At 37.3% G+C, this 23,401-nt stretch overlaps 1 protein-coding gene across 1 annotated transcript in view; it reads left to right on the top strand.

Moving 5' to 3' along the window:
- ANO4 (anoctamin 4) overlaps window positions 1–23,401 on the top strand; it is a 231,393-nt gene that overhangs the window by 123,597 nt on the left and 84,395 nt on the right. The window contains exons 9-12 of the mRNA XM_034987747.1: window positions 12,357–12,412; window positions 14,725–14,846; window positions 18,452–18,586; window positions 19,657–19,753. Of these exons, the coding sequence (XP_034843638.1) occupies window positions 12,357–12,412; window positions 14,725–14,846; window positions 18,452–18,586; window positions 19,657–19,753 (410 nt within the window). The remainder of the gene's footprint in view (window positions 1–12,356; window positions 12,413–14,724; window positions 14,847–18,451; window positions 18,587–19,656; window positions 19,754–23,401) is intronic.

Below are 23,401 nucleotides of genomic sequence, written 5' to 3'. Positions count from 1 at the left end.
AGATCATAGAGAAATTCTCTCAGTTTCAACAAATATTTATGGAATGCTTATTATGTGCCAGGCACTGGGCTGGATGTTGGGGAGATGGGCATGGTTCTCTCCTGGAGCATATATTCAAGAAGTTAAAAGCCGACAATAAACAAATAAGTAAATACAATGAGTAATACGAAAAAATTGAAATGGTGAGTTCAAGCTGAGATAAAGCGGTCAGGGGAAGCTTCACTGAGAAGCCGGGGTTTGAACTGAGACGTGATGAAAAGAAGGGGCTGATGTGGGAAGATGGTGGTGGCAGGGGAGGAGGTAGGGGGAGTTGTTCTAGGCAAGTGAAGAGACGAGCTGTCACACATAAGGAAATTCTCCGAATAATCACCTTCCCCATTAAACAGCTTCCATAATTCATATATATGTATTTTATTTTTCATTTGACTTTTTAAATTCCAGTATAATTAATATACAGTGTTATCTTAGCTTCAGGTGTACAATATAGGGATTCAGCAGTTCTGTACACAATGCTCATCCTGATAAGTATGCCTTGATTCCCTTCACCTATTTCACCTACCCATCCACTCCCACCTCTGGTAACCATCAGTTTGTTCTCTTTAGTTAAGAGTCTGTCTTTTGGTTTATCTCTTTTATTCTTTGTTTTGTTTCTTATATTCTACATAAGAGTGAAATCATATGCTATTTGTCTTTCTCTGACTGATTCACTTCATTTAGCAGTCCATCTTCTAGATCTATCCATGTTGTTGCAAATGGCAAGATTTCATTCTTTTTTATGGCTGAGTAATATTCCATTGTGTGTGGGGGGGGGTATGTATATATACCACATATTTATCCATTCATCTATTGATGGACACTCATAATTTATATTGGGGGCATTTTTATGAGAACCTTTCCATATTACCAGATTTTCTCCCTTATTAAACAGATTATCATAGATCAAGAGGATTCAGGTGGCTTTGTCCTTATCTCTTTCCAAACAAGATTTTTATCAATAGTTTGAATAATGACCTAGTCAGGAGACAAAAAAATCACACATAATTTTTACAGAGAAAGTTTAATATAAAATATATTATTAAATATTTATATTAATATAAAAACTATGAGAGAGGATTGGAGTAATCAGGGATTGGCTAGTAAAGGTTAAGGAGAACTCTAGAGAATAAAGATACAGCAGATATTAAGGGCAGCTACCATTTCTAGAGAGACTCTCCCCACAAAGCTGAGACCTAGATTCTGTTGGAAGTGGTGTAGCTGTGGTTCACTGGGTGGCAGGGCAGTTTTCTGGGGGTACTGGAGGGGGAACTGCCTAGAGGGGTTCCAGGGAAGCCATTCATTGGGAGGTGTTGCACCAACAGCACTGTCCTGTTCAAGGAAATACCTGCCCTTGGGGAGGTGCCATGTGCTACTGGCCATCACGCCCTGTAGGAAGTTGGTGCCATAGAAGCCATGTGTTGCAGAAGCCTGCTGAGGGAGCAGATTGGTGCCAGGAAGACAAACTTCCTCCTCCAGGGTCTTTCCAGTGCCTTCTACTGACAAAGCTTAACATTGTACAATCTGGTAAAGGAGAAATATTTACAAGGTCTAGCTCCATTTTTGCAAAGTAGGCAATGAAAGTGTACTTGGAGCTAAGGGGCAAATATATTGATAACTGGTACTTGGCCTAAACAGCCTGCCCATCAAGCTTTCAGGTGGGGTGGACTCTGGAAGAATGCATTAAATATGTTTGTCATTGGAGTCAGGAGCCTAAAAAATCTCAGTGATCTGGAAATCTCAGGCAAATCCAACAAGATGACATTTAATGGTTTGTAAATGTAAAGTCCTACACTCGAATTCAGCAAAACAACTACCCTGGTACAGTGTGGGAGAATTGTTGCTCAACAACATCATGAGAGGAACAGACTTGAGAGGCTTAGTTGAATGCAAGCTCAGTGTGAGTCACTCGTATGTGAAGCTGCCAAAACTACTTTGATCCCAAGCTGCATAAATTAAAATATAATAGAAAATGATAGCTATCTAGTCCAAATCTGGATACACCTGAAATAATATGTCCAGTGAGAGTTTATGTAGGTGGGTATGGTAAAATCAAACCTGATTTAGATCTTTCTTAACATCAACGGGGTTGTAGATTGGTATATCTTCATATTCTCTGCATCAATCACCCATGTTTGAGACACGTCCTCTCTATAAAGTCCTCCATGACCATTCCAGCTTGAAGGAATTCTTCCCTCTTCCCATGAATTCCAATGGCAATTACTTTTAGAGTGTTTATTTGATAATTAATCATGTATAACTCTTATTATCTTGAATTCTTTATTTTCAATGACATTATGAAAATTCTACCACCTAAAGAGAACCACTGTGAACATTTTGGTGTAAAATAATTTAAATATTATGTTAATTACTTTTTTCATACTTATTCCCCATTTGCCCATGTAATTTTAACAGACTTAGGGTATACTACACTAACTTTATCATACCTTTTTCAGTTAACATTGTATCATGAAAGTGCTAAAAAAAAAATGAAGTTAAATGATTATGGCAGTAGTTAGTCTGAATTATTTTATAAAATGCAAATTTGTAAAAAAACAGTGCCTTTACTAATATTGATGCTATAACTTGGAACACACCTCACGATTTATTATAACACATTAGTGTGCTGAGAATCTGCAGCTAAAAACTGCTAGTTGGACGATAAGCTCCTTCATGGTAAATAAGTCGCCTTATTCATCTTTCTAGCATCATTGCCTAGCACAGTTTTGGCATTTAGTAGGAGTGCTTGTTGAACTGAACTGAAAATCTTTTAAACATGATTAATGTCTAACCATCATCATCCTTACACAGTAAAAATTGTGTACAATGTGGCCATTCAGCAATTACTGCGCTTAACTTTTGCATCTCAAAATGTGAGCTGTTTTTACAAGTAGTCAAGATGGAGACAAAAGGAGACAGTGATTTGTAAATATTCTAAAGGAATGCAGGAAGTGTTGTATTGTTACTCGTAAGAAATGACCTTTATAAAAGTTTCTCATTTGATGAAAGAAAGAGAATTCTATCCAAGAACTCCAATGCCTTTTATTTTTTAAAGTTTTTATTTAAATTCCAGTTAACATACAGTGTTTTATTAGTTTCGGGTGTAAAATATAGTGATTCAGCACTTCCATACAACACCTGGTGCTCACCACAACAAGTGCACTGCTTAATCCCCATCACCAATTTAACCCATCCACCCACCTGCCCCCTGGTAATCATCAGTTTGTTCTCTATAGTTAAGAGTCTGTTTCTTGGTTTGCCTCCCCTCTGTTTTTTCTCCGTTTGCCCATTTGTTTTGTTTCTTAAATTCTACATATGACTGAAATCATATGGTATTTGTTTTTTACTATTCCACTTATTATAATACTCTGTAGCTCTATCCATATCATTGTAAATGGCAAGATTTCATTGTTTTTTTATGGCTGAGTAATATTCCATTGTGTGTGTAGATGTGTGTGTGTGTGTGTGTGTATACCATATGTATATATAGTATGTATCTTCTTTATCCATTCATCAGTTCAGTGCTTTGAAAATTGGTAATGATGACCTGGAGAACTATCTAATTAGAAATGACCAATCACAGAGTAAACTACTAACCTAGGGTCAGGCATTATGCTGAAAAATGTGGAGTAAAACCACAAATGCTGATGTTTCATTGTCATCTTTGGTTTCATAAATAAAAGAAATAACATATTAGAAGAAAATTTAATTTATTGATAGAATAGTATTTATCTAATGTTATTTTCTACCTGAAACTCTATCTGAAAGTGGCATCTTCCATGACCCAACATTGATTAGAGATAACACAAAAATACTGATTTGTAAACATGATTTGTAAGGACATTTTGCTGGAGTGTAAACTACCACTCTATAAGTTTTCCGGATTCACTCTGAATTTATTACAACTGTGAAAATCAAACCTGTTGAAATCCACTTTCAAAATAGAGCAATTAATAGATCGACATAGATTTATTTAACAATATAAGTACATAAAATAAATTTTGAAATTGACTTGTATTTTCAAAATTGGTGCTCAAAGGGGAAGTTAGTGAAGTGGTAGATTTCAAATATTAACTACTTTCTCACTTTGCAGGATTTTGATAAATTATGATAAACTTACCGGGGTCATCATCAGAGTCTCTTACTAGGTCCCTGTGAATTCTGTTTTTTTCTAATATCTGAGATGTTTGAAATTCAGTTTATTGATGAGATATGTGTATTTCTCAATAGAGACTCCAGGCAATCAGAGCTTTCCACATAATCATTTATCCATTCATTACAAAGGTATTTATTGAGGGCCTCCTGCCTGCCAGACAAAATACAAAAGCCCTACAGATATTTGCATTTCACGTTTTTCTTGGACATTTAGTGTTAATGTCAGTCATCTTAAAACACATTACTGTATTACTGTGATTAAATGCACCTAAACATTGATTGACCCTGCATCAGTAAAAAGTGAATCAGTGCATGTTCCATTTTCCAGTGAGACTAAGCTTCTGGACTCTAATCAGGATCTAAGCGTAGGGAGCATTCCCCTATTAGCCACTTGAGAGACATCCTTCTAGTCATCATCCTTGAGGTACATTTTAGGAAGCAGCATAATTCTTGACTTGAAAGACACTTTAAAGACCAACACATTCAACTTCCACTTTTGGCCAAGATGGAGTAACAGGCACAAGATTTACTCTCCCACCTGAAATAATCAAAGGAAAAAGTGCAGGAGACTATTCTTTTCAAGACACTGAATGGTGGGCAGCCAAAAATAGAGATCCCTGAGAGACAGAAAACAAATGAGGTGAGTGCCATGATTACATCAGCTTACTACTTTGACATAGTTTCTAGGTGGCAGCCTAGGGAGGGAGAACCCAGGCAGAACCTGGTAGACTCCCTGAATTGAGAAGATGTTGCTAAGAGTCCAAGGAAACCAAGGCAGTTAGAGTTCACAGAACAAAGTACCAAAAAGCAGAAAGTTCCACCAAGAGAGAACCCTGAAGATCATCAGAGGGCCCCCCTTAAGTATTTAGCAGAGTACTAATTAGTGCATATGTATTAGGAAACTACCCAAAGCCAGTGAAAGAAGAACCCCAAAGGATTTCCAGTGAAACTGGAACACCTCATAATTCACAGAGCATTGAACATAAATGTTCTAAAGATCCCAATCCAAAATTCAGAAGTTAATACACTGAGTAAAAAATCAAGGCCTAAATTCTTTGCTGCCTGCGAGAAACTTTGAAGACACAAATAGGTTAAAAGTAAAAGGTGTTCAAAAAAGTTATATAAGATGCTTAACCAAAATAAAGCTGAAGTGGCTATATTGATAATCAGACAAAATGGATTTCAGAGCAAAGAATATTACCAGGGATAAAAGTAAATTCAGGCAATTTATCAGGAGGATGTAACAATCCTAAAAGCCTAGAGCTTCAAACTACATGAAGCCAAAACTGAAACCTGAAAAGAGAAATAGACAACTCCACAATTATAGTTGGATATTTAAGTACTTCTTTGTCAGTAATTAATAGAATAAATAGAAAATCAGTAAGGGTTAGAAAACCTGAACAACGTTATCAGTGAACATAATTGATCTTTTGGATTACTCCCAACAACAGCAAAATACCTGTTTTGTTTTGTTTTGTTTTGTTTTGTTTTGTTTTGTTTTGAAGTGCACATAGAACATAACCAAGATGGGCCATGTTTGGGGACATAAAACAAGACTTAATAAATCTAAAGAGATTCAAGTCTCTTTATGTACCTAAAAAATATACATAGAATGTTTTTTGACCACAGTGGAATTAAATTTGATGTTAATATGAAGATGATCTCAAGATTTTACAGATATTTAAAACTAATACCTTTTAAATAACTCCTCAGTGAAAGAAGAAATCAAAAGAAAAATCAGTATGTTGTACTCAATGGAAATGAAAACAATATATCAAAAAGTGTGCAGTACTTAGGAAGAAATTTATAGTACCATATGCCTATATCTGAAAAGAAATGTCCAAATTAATGACCTTCCCTTCCACCTTAAGAAACAAGAAAAAGAAAAAGAAGGTAGGTAGATGAAAGGAAATAATAGAAGAAATCGATGAAATAAAAAACAGAAAAAATAGAGAAAATAAACCAAAAGCTATTCCTTTGAAAATATTTATAAACCTTTTGGTGAACACACCCAAGGTGACTTCCCATTTAGTCATGCCCTGTGTAATTCTTTTCCCTTAAGTGTAGGTAGAAACTATAGCTTACATTTAACCAACAGAATATTGCAAAGGTGATTGTGTCACTCCTGTGATTATGTTACATTACTTGGAAAAGTTTAGGAGATCTTCCAGATGTGAAAGAGTTCTTAATCAGTTTGACTTTGACTTAATTAAAAGGAAGATCATCCTGGGTGGGCCTGACCTAATCAGGCAAGCCCTTTAAAAAAGTGTTTAGGCTTGCCCCCAGCTCAGAAACTTGCGGCAACAGGGACTCCCTCTCTCTCACTGGTTCAGGTTGTCGTGAACATAGTAGCTGCAAGGAAATCAATTCTGTCAATAATCAGTGGATCCTTTCCTAGTTGAACCTCCAGGTAAGAATGCAGTCTAGCTCAAACCTTCACTTTGGTTTTGTGAGACCCAGAGCAGAGAATGTAGGTAAAGCATGCCCAGACTTCTGACCAAAAGAAACTGTGAGATAATAAATGGCTATTGTTTTTAGCTACTACATTTCTTGTAATTTGTTACACAGTGACAGAAAACTAATGCAAATTTCTAGTTAGGCTTATCAGGAAGAAAAGAGAGAAAACACAAATTCCTAAATTTCCAGGAATAGGAGAGATGCTGTCACCAAAAATGTTGGTGTATATTAAGGGAATATTTGAATAATCTTTTGTCAATAAATTCAACAACTTAAGTGAAATGGACACATTTCTGGACAGATGCAAATAATCAAAACCCATTCAAGAAAAAATAACCTTATTTTGTTGATTTTAGCCATTATGACTGGTGTGAGGTGATATCTCATTGTAGTTTTGATTTGCATTTTCCTGATGATAAGTGATATAAGGATCTTTCATCTGTCTGTTAGCCATCTGTATGTCTTTACAAAAATGTCTATCATGTTTTCTGCCCATTTTTTAATTGGGTTATTTGTTTTTGGCTGTTGAGTTATATAAGTTCTTTACATATTTTGGATACCAACCCTTTATCAGATATGTCATTTGCAAATATCTTCTCCCATTCCATAGGTTGCCTTTTAGTTTTGTTGTTTCGTTTGCTCTGCAGAAGCTTTTTATTTTGATGTAGTCCCAGTAGTTCATTTTTGCTTTTGTTTCCCTTGCCTCAGGAGACATATCTAGAAATAAGTTGCTACAGCTGATGTCAAAGAAGTTACTGCCTGGGTTCTCTTCTAGGATTTTTATGGTTTCAGGTCTCACATTTAGGTCTTTAATCTATTTTGAATTTATTTTTGTGTATGGTGTAAGACAGTGGTCCAGTTTTCCCAATGCCATTTGTTGAAGAGACTTTTTCCCGTTGGATATTTTTTCCTGCTTTGTTAAAGATTAATTGACCATATAATTGTGGGTTCATTTCTGGGTGTTCTATTCTGTTCTATTGATCTATGTGTCTATTTTTGTATCAGTACCATACTGTTAGCTTTTTAAAAAAGATTTTATTTACTTATTTCAGAGAGAGAGAGCAAGTGGGGTGAGGGGCAGAGGGCGAGAATCTCAAGCAGACTCTGCGCTGAGTGCAGAGCCCGATGCAGTACTCAATCCCACCACACTGAGATCATGACCTGAGCCAAAACCAAGAGTCAGACGCTCAACCAACTAAGTCACCCAGGCACCCCAATTACTACAACTTTGTAGTATAATTTGAAATCCATAATTGTGATGCCTCCAGCTTTGTTTTTCTTTTTCAGGATTGCTCTTGTTATTTGGGGTCTTTTATGGTTCCATACAAATTTTTGTTTGTTCTAGGTCTGTGAAAACTGCTGTTGGTATTTTGATAGGTATTGCATTAAATGTGTAGATTGTGCAGGTGTTGGTGAGGATGTGGAGAAAAGGGAACCCTCTTGCACTGTTGGTGGGAATGCAAACTGGTATAGCCACTCTGAAAAACACTATTAAGTTTCCTCAAAAAGTTAAAAATAGAACTACCCTATGATCCGGCAATTGCACTATTAGGTATTTAACCAAGGAATACAAAAAATACTAAATCAAAGGGATACACAAACCCCAATGTTTATAGCAGCATTATCTACAGTAGCCAGCCCAAGTGTCCATCAACTGATGAATGGATAAGGAAAATGTGGTATAAATGCATAATGGAATATTACTCAGCCATAAAAATAGAATGAAATCTTAACCATTTGCAATGACACGGATGGAGCTAGAGAGTATTATACTAAGCAAAATAAGTCAGAGGAAGACAAATATCATATGATTTCACCCATATATGGAATTTAAGAAACAAAACAAATGAGCAAAGGGACAAAAAGAGAGAGAGGTAAACCAATAAACAGACTTTTAACTATAGAGAATAAACTAATGGTTACCAGAAGGGAGGCGGGTAGAGGATGGGTTAAATTGGTGATGGGGATTAAGGAATGCACTGTGATGAGCACTGGGTGATATATGGAAGTGTTAAATCACTACATTGTACACCTGAAACATAACACTGTATGTTACCTAACTGGGGTTTAAATAAAACTTAAAAAATAATAAACTTATATATACAAGCATTAAAAATGAGAAGAACCTAATCAGATACATATGTATTAAAAAAATTGAATTTGTACTTGAAAATCTTCTCACAGAAATACCCCCACAGGCTGATTATCTTACTGGTGAATTCTATCAGGCATTCAAGAAAAAAATAATACCAATTTTACAAAACTCTTTCATAAAATTGAAGTGCGGAGAATATGAGAGCAGTATTACCCAGGTACCAAAACCAGGCAAAGACTATACTAGAAAACTACAAATCAATATACTTCATGAATATAGAGGCAAACATTGTAAACAAAGTTTAGTAAATAAAACACAACAATACATAAAAAGGACAATCCATCATGATCAAGTAGGGCTTATCTAGGTCTGCAAGGTTGGTTTTTTTGTTTGATGGTTTGTTGTTTTACTCTGGCAAAGTAAAAGAAAACAATATGGTCATCTCTATAGATACAGAAAAAGCATTTGGCAAAATTCTGCATTCGTTCCTGATAAAAACTCAGCAAACTGTGAATAGAAAGGAACTTCCTCAACCTTAGTAAAGTACATCTATAAAATACTTATAGTTAAATTATACTTGATGGTAAAAACTAAATGCTTTCCCCCAAGATAAGGAACAGGACAAGTATGTCTTCTCTTGTAGTCATCATTTTACTAGCCAATGCAATAAGACAAGAAAAATAGTAGGCATCCAAATTGAAAAAGAAGTAAAACTGTCCTTAGTCTCAGATGACATGATCATCTGTATAGAAGCTCCAACAGGATCTAAAAAAACACTAGTAGAATGAGTATAGCTATGTTGCAAGAAAAAAAAACTGATATACAAAACTCAATTGTATTTCTATAAGCCAGCAACAAACACTAAGGAATTAAAATTTTAAAGACCATACCATTTACAATAATATCAAAAAAAAATATGAAAGACTTATCTGACAAGAGATATGTAAGGGGTGCCTGGGCAGCACAGTCTGTTGAGCATCTGGCTCTTGGTTACAGCTTGGGTCGTGGTCCCCAAGGTCCTGAGATTGAGCCCTGCACTTGGGCTCTGTGCTCAGAGCAGTCTGTTTGAGACTCTCTCTCCCTCTCCTGCATCTCCCCATCTCTCTCTCTCTTTCAAATAAATAAATCTTAAAAAAAGATATGTAAGGTATGTACACTGAAAACTACAGAACATTTGTGAGAAATTTAAGACTTAAAAAATATACCCTGATACACCCTGTTCATTGATCAGAAGACTCAATATTGTCAGTTCTCTCCAATTTAATCTATAGATTCAGTGCAATCTCATTCAAACTCCCAAGGTTGTGTGTGTATGTGTCTATGGAAACTGACAAGCTAATTAAAAAATTCATAACTTAGAATAGCCAAAGTAACTTTGAAAAAAAAAAAGCACAAATGGAGGGTTAACCCTCCTTGATTTCAAGAATTATTATAGACCTAAAGTAATCAAAAGAGTGTGGTATTGATGTAAAGATAGACAGATAGATCTGTGGAACAGAATAGAGAATCCGTAAGTAGAGCCACACATATGTGGACAATTGATTTTTGACAAAGGCCCAAAGACAATTCAGTAGATAAAGGATTCTCTTTTCAAAAAATGGTGCTGCAACAATTCATACCCATATGCAAAAAAAAAAAAAAATTAACCCATATATAAAAATTAACTCAAATGGATCATGGATCTAAATATAAAGCCTAGGGGCACCTGGTTGGCTCAGTCAGTTAAGCATCTGCCTTTGGCTCAGGTCATTATCACAGGGTCCTGGGATTGAGCACCACATCGGGCTCCCTGCTCAGCAGTCAGCTTCTTCCTCTGTCCCTTTTCCCCACTTGTGCTGTCTCTGTCTTTCTCAAATAAATAAATAAAAATTCTTGAAAAAAAAATAAATATAAAACCTAAGATTATAAAAACTCCAGGAGAAAATTTTTGCGGCCTTAGGTTAGTTGGGAATTTCTTAAATACAATTCATAAAAGAAAAAAATGGATAAATTGAGCCTCATCAAAATTAAAGCCTTTGCTCTTTGAAGTATATTTTTGAGAGAATGAAGAGAATCCACATACTATGTGAAAAAAAAATCAAAGCATATGTCTAATGAAAGACATCTAGAATATATAAAAAAGTCATAACTCAATAATAAAAAAAAACTAATGAGCCTAAGATTTGAACAGATATTTCACAAAAGGAGATATGCAGATGGCAAATAAAGTTAAATATATACCCACCATATGATCTCATTATTCCATTTCTCAGTATTTTCCCAAGAGAGATAAAAGCAGCTATCCATACAAAGACTTCTATATAAATGCTCACAGTAGCATTATTTGTAACAGCTCAGGACTGGAAACAAATATCAAGGGGAATAGTAAACAGTTATATATCTCTATGATGGAATACTCAGCAATAAAAAAATTATCTTGAGTGAAAGAATTCAGATTTAAAGGAGTAATGCTGTATAATTCCATTTATATAAAACTCTAGAAAATGCAAACTCATAATGACAGAAAGCGGATCAGTGTTTGCTTTGGAGATGGCATAGGGAGGAGTGCAGTTACAAAGTGGCATGATAAAACTTTGGGGTATGGGTATGTTTACTATCTTGACTGTGCTGATGGTTTCAGGTGTGCATATATAAGTCAAATCTTCTCAAATTGTATGTTTTAAATCTGTGCTATTTATGGTATGTCAGTTATGCCTCAATAAAGCTATTTTTAAAATAATCCACATATCCAGGGCACCTTGGTGGCTCTCAGTCAGTTAAGTGTCCAACTCTTTTTTTTTAAATATTTTTATTTATTTATTTGACAGAAAGACCACGAGAGAGGGAGCACAAGCAGGGGGAGTGGGAGAGGGAGAAGCAGGCTTCCCATTGAGCAGGGAGCCCGATGCGGGGCTCGAACCCAGGACCCTGGGATCATGACCTGAGCCGAAGGCAGACGCTTAACGACTGAGCCACCCAGGCACCCCAAGTGTCCAACCCTTGATTTCAGCTCAGGTCATGATCTCAGTCAAGGTCGTGAGGACGAACCCTGCATCAGGCTCCATGCCCAGCATGCAGCCTGCTTAAGATTCTCTGTGTCTCCCTCTATGCCTCCCTTCCCTTGTGCACATGTGCTCTCTCTCTCTAAAAAAGATCCACATATCCAACACCCCTCCCCCATTTTATGTATGAAAAAATTGAGGCCTGAGGACAAGAAGACTTTTTCAAAATCATAGCACTAGTCCAATGCAGAAGGGTTAGATTTATCCACATTAAAGCTTCTGAATGAAAATATAAAAAGAGCTCCTGGTAGAAAACCTTTTTGGGGGGTATGATAAATTCACCCACTTTTCTCAGTACATTCCCATCTTTGTGCCTGGCACTGTAGTAGGTATACTTCACCGTTTTTTGTTTTTTTTTGTTTTTTTTTTTTTCTATTTGAAAATCCAATTTCCCAGCTCTCGATTCCAATTTCCTAGCAGATAGCCAAACTTTCTAAACTGTTGAGTCCCCAGCTGGGTTTGAATCACGTTTGAAACCCTAATTGTTTTCTCCAAAAAGTACCACCCTTATATTAGTCTTGAACGTTGTGAGGATGCAAACCCAGTATTAATTCGAACTGAACTTTTTGTTTTAGGTCTGAATCGTTTGCTTACCAATGGCTCCTATGAAGCTGCATTTCCTCTGCATGAGGTATTGTCCTGCCTTTCCTCTGTCAGTTTCTTGTTATTAAATTAGCTTCTGGGAATAGTCATTAACTGAGTTGTTGATATGACATTTGTTCAGAATGAATTTAATTTATTCAGTGGATAATTAGGGAGGGTCTACTTGCATTGTGAAGTCTCTCCTCCATCATAGATTTATTTCTATATATCTTTTTTTATGTAATTATAAGAATACTTGAATCAAGAGTCACTCAGCATGGATTCAGAGGAACTCCAAGTCATAAAATTAAAGAAGCACTGAAAATTTGCATGAGGCACCAGACCCATGAGGGAAATGTTCCTGAAATGTATGGTCTCTGTAACAAAGAAATTTATAGCTATTCCTTAGAGAGTAGGAGGGAACCATCTTGAAAAGCCTCTGGTAACCACAGGGTGATGAATGGAAGTGAATAGTATTGTACCTATTATTGCTCATTTAAGATATATAAATTTTGATATTCTCTTTATTTGCTACGTGGTTTTTGTCATATATAAGGACTTTAGCAAATATAACTGTGGTTACCCTTAACCCTGCTTTCCCCATTCAATCTTGGGTTATTTAACCCAGAATTCTCTTGTACACATAGGTTTTCAGGGACATAATCCTTATGATTGGTGAGAGATTGTTGTCATCTTCATGGTATTGAACCCCTACTTTGTACCGGTCACTGTGTGACAAAGAGCACAAAGATGATTATCCTTGCCCATACCCTGTAGGACCTCACAAACTAGCCAGGCTGGAACTCCTGGGAGTTATTTCCAGAAGTCTTCTACTGGAAACAATGTTAATGGTTTGCCAGTAAACTTTGCAGAACAGTTCCAACAATTCGCAAATGGCAAGTCTTTCCAAAACATACCTTTTATTTGGCTTACAGTGCTGCTTCTGTTGTTTTAAACACCACAAGGATGCAAAGGTGATGGAGAATTTTACAAATCTTATTCATTAAGAAAACTAGAGGCTTTGGTCTCAGACCCTATTTTCAGACTTCCATGAAACATTTTTGGAATGATCCCTCTCATATGACAAAAGCAAACCTTTTGACCCAAAGGTTTTTAAAGCCACACACAGGTGATTCTGAACTCTCAAGACAGATTCCCACCCCCCAAAACATCATGTGCTTCCTGTAGTTATTCATTGGATTGCCCAAAAGTTTCAGTGACAGCTGCATCCTCCCACAGCCGAGCCCTTGCCCGTAGCGAGGGCAGTGTCTGAACAATGGTAGGTGAGCAGAAGTATCTGTGCAGGTGAGTAGGTGGCAGGTATGACGATGTCTGAGAAGATGCAGTTCTGAAACTACATGGAGTAATTCAAGGCCTCTTCTCTTTGACTTTCATGCCTCAGTAAAACCCTGTATTCTATGAGAAGAGACCTTCTAAATTAGTAATAGCAGAAACAGTAACATAATCACTGCTGACTCTTTCCTCTCAGTTTAACTTAATTATATTCTTTAACATCCTAATAACCTTCAGAGGCAGAAAAGCAAGAAGGGAATATATTGTTGCCCTTGTTTCATGTTAAAAATTTAAATAGAGGTTTAGAGAAAGGTTAGCCCCCTCTAGTTACTGTGTGAGTTGTTGGTTGAGCTGAGACTAGAACCTGAGTTTCTTGTCTCTCAGTCTTGTTCACCTTCCACTAAGAAAGAACTTCTCAGGTTAATATTAATAATTAGTCCTCCAGAAAGTACTTTTTCTGTTTATGAAACTAGCATTGCCACTAACTGAACTCAGAAAAACCTCCAGCTATCTGGCCCTGGGTCTCCTCATTTGCCCCATGAGGTGGTTGAATTAGATTTGAATTGTTGTAATTTTGAGGTACTATCCAGCTTTTGTATTTTAGGGTTTTTGTGTGGGTAAGGCAAGGGTACAGCTGTGGCTGTTTACCAACTACCCTGTTTTGAGACAAATGGAAAAGAGAGCTAAGTCTTGGGCATGACCCCTAGGCAAGACACTTTATTCACTCAAACCATGAAAGAAACTTAATGAGGCAGGAATTATTAGTTCCATAATGAACTAGAAATCTAAGGCTCAGAGAGATTAAGGTCTCCTAGCTAAGAAGTAGTGGAACTGAATTTGAACTCAGTTCAAACCTGCCTGATTCCTAGCAAGCATGTGCTTTTTACTACATAGCACCATCAACAAGATTATGTCCCCAATAACTGCTTTCCTTTCGATAGTATGGATCCATTTCTTTCTAATATCACCCCTATCACTACTCCTTCCATAAAAGACTGGTATTACTATCAGCTTTTCCTTATGGATTTTTTGGTATTACCTCACTGGAAGGTGGTGTTTTTATCCCAGGGAAGTTACAGAAGTAAAAACTCCATTAGAACCCACGGAGCGGAAAACCACCGACATCTGCTCTATGAGTGCTGGGCCTCCTGGGGCGTGTGGTATAAATACCAGCCTTTGGATCTTGTAAGGTGAGTTCTTAACCAGCTGCAAATATAAAACTTGCACAGAATGATTAGGGCAGGCTGTCAGCTGGGACAAGGAAAAAGTCTGAGTTACACAGCTCTTACTCAAATCTGGCTTCATCTCAAGAAGGCAACTCATCAGAGGACATCGGTCATTCTTGGTAAACTAGACCTCACTCTGATGAGGATGGTGCTTCCTCCAAAAAGGTCTCAGGAAGGGGCCTGTGAGATCAGTCAGGCCTTCCACAGGACTTTATATGGAGCAGGTCATCCATGCGACTGTTATTGACAAATTATCAGTAACAATTGCAGAGAGGTGACAGGCTTACATATATTAGTGACAAATGGAATATTAGTCTTACACACTTACACCTATGTAAGTAAGAAAAATGGAATTCTATCATTCTAATAAATTTCAGGCTTATTGTAATTTTCAACTAATAACCTTTAAAGATTGTTTTAATTCTGCAAGTCAAATTAGTATATTAGTATATCAGCTTTTAACCTATGATAATTGTACAGTGGAAATGTATGTTTTTTTAACTACTTATGTCCAACTTTCTGCCATGGCAGCATTATACTCTGACATCTCATTATTTATTTAGAGACTGGTTATTAAAATTGGGTAGCAACAATCCACACTTCGTGGGTTCTTTATAAAAAAGAAAATCATGTCTCATTTTCTAGACTAGCTGGATTTGGTTTACTTTCACTAGTGCCCTTAAAAAAATGAGCCCAGAGGAAAATGACATAATAAGACGACTCACTTTACATTTTGTCTCCCTGGGTAGTCATTCTTCCTGCCAGAGTCCTTGTTACTAAGTATTTATTCCTACTGACCTAGGGTCATTGATGAATTGTATACTATTCTTTGTGTTAGTAACAAATAATCCAGATGATCTGGGTGAGTGGAAAATACTTTCTGAGATGAGATCATATTCTTTTGACCAGTCTCAATACATGCTAAAACAGTGGAGGAAGAAAAAAATACAAGTAAGTGCTCTTACCAGCCTCAGTCCCAATATTACAGGATTACACTGATCAAAAATTACAGAAAATTACTGCAGGCAAAATATCCACCTGTTTGTCAATGAGTGTTAATTAACTGCCCATTGTGTTTCTAGTATGATGCTAAATAATATTGGCAAAGACAAATGGAAGCCACCATATCTGAGAAACTCAGTTTCCTTCAGTAAAACAGGCTCTGCATACTTGAAACAACTAGAAAACAATAAAAGACTATGCAGTTAGGTAAAATGTGTGATGAAGGTAATTAGTTTTATAACAATTTGGAAAAATGGAAAGGATAGATATGGGTTGGTGCCTCTGTGGAAGGCTCTGTAGAGCTGAGCCTGGAAGAGAGTAGGATTTGTATAGGCCAAAGGAATGGAGATGAAAAGCATAAGCAATATTTCATTAGAATGAAGTGGTGGAGTATCTAGGAAATCTCAACTCTTAAGTAGCTCTTATCCTACAGATTTTGCTTCTTCCATGTCTCTTGTTTCTGGACACACCCCAGGACTTCCTCTATCATACTGCCTCCTTCACCTAATAACCTGGATGATGGCTGTTGTCCTATACTTGGTCTCCCTTTTCCCATTCTGGTCATTTCCAATCCATTATCTACCCTGCAAGCAGAGTGATCTTTTTGGAATTAAATCTGATTATGTCCTTTGAATGTTAAGACTCTCTTATGATTTTCCCATTCTCTCAAGACAAGGATCAATGCATTTAGCATGGTTTATAAGACCCTCCGGGAGGCCCAGCCTCCACCTACCTCACCAGCCCATCTCTTGTTATCAGTGTTCCAGGCACACTGCCCTTATTTCACCTGGTCCCTTCTGCCGTAGGATCTTTATACTTATGGTTCCTCTGCTGGAAACACTTGATCCTGTCCCCAGTCCCACCTAGTTAATAGTCACCTCCTCAGAGAAGTCTTCCCTAAGTAGGGTGGTCACATGGTCTTGGTTTATATACTTGGGGAATTGTGTTCATCTCCTTTTGTAGCCCTTTTCCCAGTGTTCTAATTATAAAATTATTTCTTTGATTGATGTCTGTCTACTCTGTCAGCCTGTGAGCTGCACAAGAGCAGGGACCAAGCTGATTTTGTATCCTCAGCTCCTAGCACAATATTTGCCGCATGGAAAGTATTTTTTTTTATTTGTTGAATGAATAAAAGAATGTATCTGTGTATTTGAATGTACGTTGGAAAAGTCTTCAGAGAGTGGAAAGTTTCTGTTGGGACACAGTAGAAGAAAGGATAAATGATGTTCATTCCATCTTTTGGAGCTTTTAGGAACCATTGGACATTCTAAGAGAAAAGCAGAAGCCAGTATTTGGAAACAGGTGGTCAGCAACATTTGTTTAGAATGAGAATAAATGAAGGGGGGTGGGAATCGGAGGGAGAGATGAACCATGAGAGACTATGGACTCTGAGAAACAAACAGGGTTTTAGAGGGGAGCGGGGAGGGGGGATTGGTTAGCCCGGTGATGGGTATTAAGGAGGGCACGTACTGCATGGAGCACTGGGTGTTATACGAAAACAATGGATCGTGGATCACTACATCAAAAACTAATGATGTATTGTATGGTGACTAAATAATAAAATTTTTTAAAAAAAGCTATTAGGTGATTTAAGTGACTACTTTACTATGATGGATTTTCTTCTATTGAAAGAATGTATTTAAGTATTTTTAATCTTAGAAAAGAAAAATTTAAAAAATGTAAGCATGTCTATATAAGCTAAAATATTTTGCTTCTTCATATTTTTCCTGAATAAATTAACTTTGCAAATTAAAAAAAATAATTAGAATATTCTTATATTAGACTAAAAAGTAATTAACTTCTAACTAATGAAATACAGCAGTTGAGAGACATAGAAAGCAGAATTTGGGTTGTATTCTAACATAAGTCAATTATATTATTAATGGTGTTTGAGAAAGAAAAAGCAAGGAATTCCCTGGACATTTCTAAACTTCGCACACTGCAGGGCACAAGGCAGACTGGTTAGTCTCAGAAAAAATATTTATTGAGGTAGATGTTGAAACTTGTGAAAAATCATCACTTAAAAGGAAAAGTTGCTCTCATAACCAATTCATTTTGAATCTCTGTAATTAGTTTTTTTTCTTTCTAATATCTTGTGATTCTAGCATTGTAAACATCTTAGAAAGCTACGAAATATTGAAAGGGTGTTTAAAGTTTTTTGCAATAACTTTGTTTCCTATTTTTAAAGATATATGTAATTATAATACATTTGTTACAAAAAAGCACACACTCAGAAATAGCAAAGATGAGATGATGTGTTGTCAGCAATACTTCAAATTCTCCTGGTTCTGTATTAATAAGTGTCGTATCTTCCTGAATGGGCATGGGTTTATTTGTGTTCTCAGAACAAGCTTGTATATAATCATGCTCTTTTATGGAAGGGTTCATCTATTTCTGATATATAATGATAGGAGAAGAAATTTAAGCCAGAGCCTTAGTTTGGTCAAGTGCTCTATTCTCTTGGATGCATGTATCAGCAAGGCCAGTAACATGACTGAGCAAAGTATTTTATAATGCCCCCTCTAAACACTTCACTATGATTTGCAAGGCTCTTGTGTCTTAAACAGGCGGTACTTTGGAGAGAAGATTGGGTTGTATTTTGCCTGGTTGGGCTGGTATACCGGCATGCTCTTCCCAGCTGCCTTCATTGGATTGTTTGTCTTTTTGTATGGAGTCATTACTCTGGATCACTGCCAAGTCAGGTATGGGGAGCTCTGGGTGAGCCTGCCTTTGCTTCAATTTAGAGATGGGTGGTGGTGCTTTGGGGATGTTCCCGGACTGTGGGCCCACTTTTCCTTCTAACTGCCTTCTCAGTCACTCCTGGGAAGAATTCAGAAGGCTCAATTCACTAGATGTTCCATCCATTGCCCCCTGCTGTAGTCTTCAGTTACCAGGGAATCAGACTTTACATTTATGGACATATAAGCCACTCCGTGTCCACAGAAAAATCACTTCCATTCACTGGCTAAAAGTTGCTCTCTTTCTGACTTTTTTACCTTTTCTCTTTCTGCTAATCCTGCAAAATGGTGGGTTAATAATCCTTTTTTAGGAATGCTGTGTTTTTACAAGGACCGTTTAAACCTAAGCCGGAAAGAATCTTACCAACTTGCTGGGGCCTTGAGAATGATTCAGTGTTGAGGATTGTTATCTTAGCTCTCTCTCACCAGAATATAGTTTAAGGTATTCATAGAGATTTTATTGCCAGGCTAGACAATGATCTTAAATAATAAGTGTGCCTTTTAAAAGTGATGGCAAAAGTAAAAGTGATTGATTGATTCTGCCTCCTGTAAAAATATTTTACTTTCTGGTGGAATTGTTAATGGGGATATAGTTTTCCCCTAGAACTAGTGCATCTTATTTTTATTCAGCCCTCCATTATTGGTTTTCACTTACCATGCACTTAGAGATTGAAGCAGGCACTTTTAGGTACCTGGTTGTTTCTATACTTCAGTATGTAGTTCCTTCAAATCTGTGCAGTGTTGTGAATGACTTTTGTGTCATTTAGGGTATAAGGTCCAATGTTGTGCTTCATGTATTTTCAGAGTTTAACTTATTAATATGTAAAACCAAAAAACAACCTCATAAATAAGTAGGTTTATCAAATTATTAAAATGTGCAGGCACTTGTTTACATTAATAACAGAAGGCTAGGAAGCTTCTAAGGACAATAATCTACTGGATCTTATTTAGTGGTTAAGGATTCTGGTGAAATTGGAGAAGAAAACATGCTCTTATGTCATTAAAATGGAGTCCTTTTCTATTCTCTCTTCCAGTAAAGAAGTCTGCCAAGCTACAGATATCATCATGTGTCCTGTGTGCGATAAATATTGTCCATTCATGAGGCTGTCAGATAGCTGCGTTTATGCCAAGGTAATTTCAAATCTGTGGCATTTTGGGTAGATTGAATTTTTCATACATTTCCCTGAGGAACAGAGGGTAACTATATTCTCTTTGTCATTGCTGGTCTTTGAGTCTCAAGTTGATATTGTAGGAGAGGGTTACCTCTTATCACTTGGTATTCTTATTCAAATATGTCTTTTACTGTATATGTATATGTATTTTATTTTTTTAATTTTTTTATTATTTTTTATTACGTTCTGTTAGTCACGGTACAGTACATCATTAGTTTTTGATGTAGTGTTCCATGATTCATTGTTTGCATATTAGCTCTGATTATCATCACAGGAAGCTGCAGTATGCACACGGCAAAGAGTACAGTTGTTAGAGTCAGAGAAAGACTCAGATCTTGACTCTACTCTTTACCACGTGTCAGTCCCAGAACAAGTAATTTACCTCTCTGAGCCACAGTTTTCTTATTGTAAAATGGAGAACATGATGCTAGTTTTACACGATTGTTATAAGAAATGAGATAAAATCTTTACTGATCAAAGTGCTTGGCAGATGGTAAGATCTCAGTAAATGAGAGCCACCATCATTTTCTTCTTTCATTATTGTTACTGTAAAAAAAAAAAAAAATTAGATTCAGGACTAGTTCAGTTACTTGCCTTCTTGACCGGGTACATGGACAGTCTCTTTGAGGCTGAGCTTTCTCATCTCTAAAATGCAGGCAGTAATACCTACCTTTTCTGCCCCATGGCTTATCATGAAGACCAAAGAAGATAGTACATATATGGAAAAGTACTTTGAAAAAAACATACATAGCATTATTATGTCTATTATATGTTATTTCATGTCCCTTTCTCATGTTATGCCTTACTTTATTAAAATTTTAGATACATTCATCAAGTTCCTTATTTTTTACTTATGGGCATTGTCACTAATATAAAGCAATAGCTAGAGTATGGGCTGCTGAAGACTTTTCCAAGACCACTACCTGTCAACTTTCCCAGATTTCAGATACAAAAAGGGTTGGCAGACTTTACTGAATATCTGCAATCCCTGCAGCTTGGATCTATTTAATTACACTGTTGGCATGGCAGAGTTTTGTTCATTTTAAATGAGAGAACATTTGATAGACAGCCCAGGAGCCCGCCCATCCATGATGTCTGTAACACTGCAGGTGCCAGTCTGTGTGGGTGGAGCCCAAACCACAGCAGCCAGCTGTGATCTTAGATCCGGGTAAGTGCTACAAGAGACCAAAAAAGCACAAAATACACTCCCTACCTTTGGTGATAGACCCAAGTGAGTGCGGAAAAACTAACAGAATGAGCTTGGTAAATACAGATTTGGTGAGAATCAAGAGAGTTTTGTCAGTAATACAATCTTGTTTAAAGATCATGAGTTAAGCTTGAATGACTCAGGTGCAAAAATTCTGCTTTTTGGGAATCTCAGAAATGCAGTTTTTTGTTATTGTTGTTCGGGGATATTTGTTTTTTACATGGAAAGATATGACCTGAGTGAAGTTCTCTCTCTAGGGAGATCCATGATAATTCCCTAAAAGGATCATCATGGATAGTTCAGAGTGCTCAGATTTTATAGGAGCTAGTTGAGCAGTTATTCTACTGAACATAAGATCTAGAACAATAATAATTATAATAATAGCCAGGCTGTATACATAAAAGTAGCTAGGCAACCTACATTTTTATTTCTAATTCTTACAGCAACTTCAAGGTAGATGTTATCACTCTCATTTTACTCAGAGGTAAAAATCACTCATCCATGGTCACACAGCAGTAAGGCTAAGTTAGCTAAGCCTTGGTTTGTCTGATTGCAGAACATATCATTGTGCCATACTGAGGCTACAAGATGTTCGGATTCTGGATTTTAGAGTGGGTCCTTCCTTAAAACACTTAGTAAAATGAAAGCTAAAAAAAGCCTCTAATGAAAGAACTGAAGTTCTGTAGAGTTTCCTTTAGAAGCATTTATTAGAAAGGCCAAATCATTTCATGGGACTGAGGATACATAGGGATATTGGATCCAATCAGAGCCCAGATCCAATCTAATCAATGGCTGTTCTGCCGATCAGGAATGCTTTATCCCCAACCTTTACATTTGCGATGTCAGAAACCCAACTGAAATTGGCTTAAGCCAAAAGGGACTTATTGGCTCATTTCACTGGAAAAATGTACTGGAATAGCTCACACTGTCTGAGGACAAGGGCCTCAAGGCCTAAACTGATCCTCCAGGCCTCAGATGTCTCTATTTGGCTATCTGTCTACATGATCCTTCTTCAGAGAGGTTCTCCTCACATGATCGGGAAGGTGGCTCCTAACTGTCACAACATGAGGCTTATATCTTCTTTGTCTCCTTAAGCATGTTTTTCTGCTTTTTAAAAATGCTTGGTCTACTGTTACAGAATGTCTATCTCAGAACATGTATATTGCCTAGTTTGGAATTCTTTGGAGTCAGCTGTCTTCCCCAAATACTTTATTATTTTGACCTGTGCATGTTTGTCCCCTGGAGGTGTCACCACTTTGGGTGATGGTCAGAGGCCAGGCACTCAGCTCTCAGGCCTGGTGAGTTTACAGAAAGGAGAGGACAGTGTGTCTCAGGCACCACTGTGTGCTGCACTTTTCCAGAGGACTTTCTGATCAGCGTTTCATTTTTAAGCCTGCCCGGGAACAAAACAGAATTGGATGAAGCCACTCTTCCTTGATTATAATCTACCAGGCCTGAAATTTAAGAGGACCTGGACCGAGGAGAGAATGTCTGAGGACAGCTGGCCAGGCAGCACCTCCTCATCTCCTCAACCAGGCAGAACTCTGATATTACCCCAAGAACCAGCCCCTGTGGTTTGGCCTGTCGCAGCCGATTTGATGGGAGACCCTAACTGTCCAATGACCATTGAGGGAGAGGCTGGAGTAGAACTTGTGTATTGCTCCAAGCCAAGCTCCCACTTTGCTTGGGAACTGCCACTAACTCTCCCTTTATCCCCCCACCTCCATCTCTCTCTCTCTCTCTCTCTCTCTCTCTCTCTCTCTCTCACACACACACACACACACACACACACACACACACACACACCTGTTCAAGGCAACTTACCATCTGCCTGGGGGTTTCTCAGGGTCTTTGTTTTTGTGTTTTGTTAGTTCCCAGAATCTACTATCTTGCTTCTCTAGGGTTGATTTTGGCAAAAGGAGCCATGACTCTATTTTAACTTGACATTTTAGTAGGAACCAGAAGTCCTCATTAACTTACCCCTCCTGATTCACATATTTCCAAGTAAGTGCAGCAGAAAAATCTCTCTCTCCAAATATTTGTTTATCAGTCCCAGGGAGGGACTCTATAATCAATTCTATATTTGAGCCACATGCCCCTAGTGACCTACATGAGAGACATCTACTACCAGGAGAGGGGAGAAAGATAATGTGAACAGCCAAAAACAATGCCCACCACAATTCATTCCAGAATCTACACTGATGGTGGAGGCTACAACTTCCACCAACTCCGTGTAAACACCCTAATAGAGAGCACAGACCACCCATATACACCACTGGAACTCTCGGGCTTGATTTAATGCTCAGGATATTATACAGTATGCAATATACAACTTAACACTCCCTCTGGCATATGAAATAAATTGGCTTTTGCCTTTTATCTACATTAGGTATTTGAATG

The sequence above is a fragment of the Mirounga leonina genome, unplaced genomic scaffold (genome assembly GCF_011800145.1).
Source record: "Mirounga leonina isolate KUSES-001 unplaced genomic scaffold, KU_Mleo_1.0 Mir_418, whole genome shotgun sequence".
NCBI classification, from domain to species: domain Eukaryota; kingdom Metazoa; phylum Chordata; class Mammalia; order Carnivora; family Phocidae; genus Mirounga; species Mirounga leonina.
Note: the sequence above shows the minus strand (reverse complement) of the source record. Positions and strands in the feature narration are given on the sequence as shown.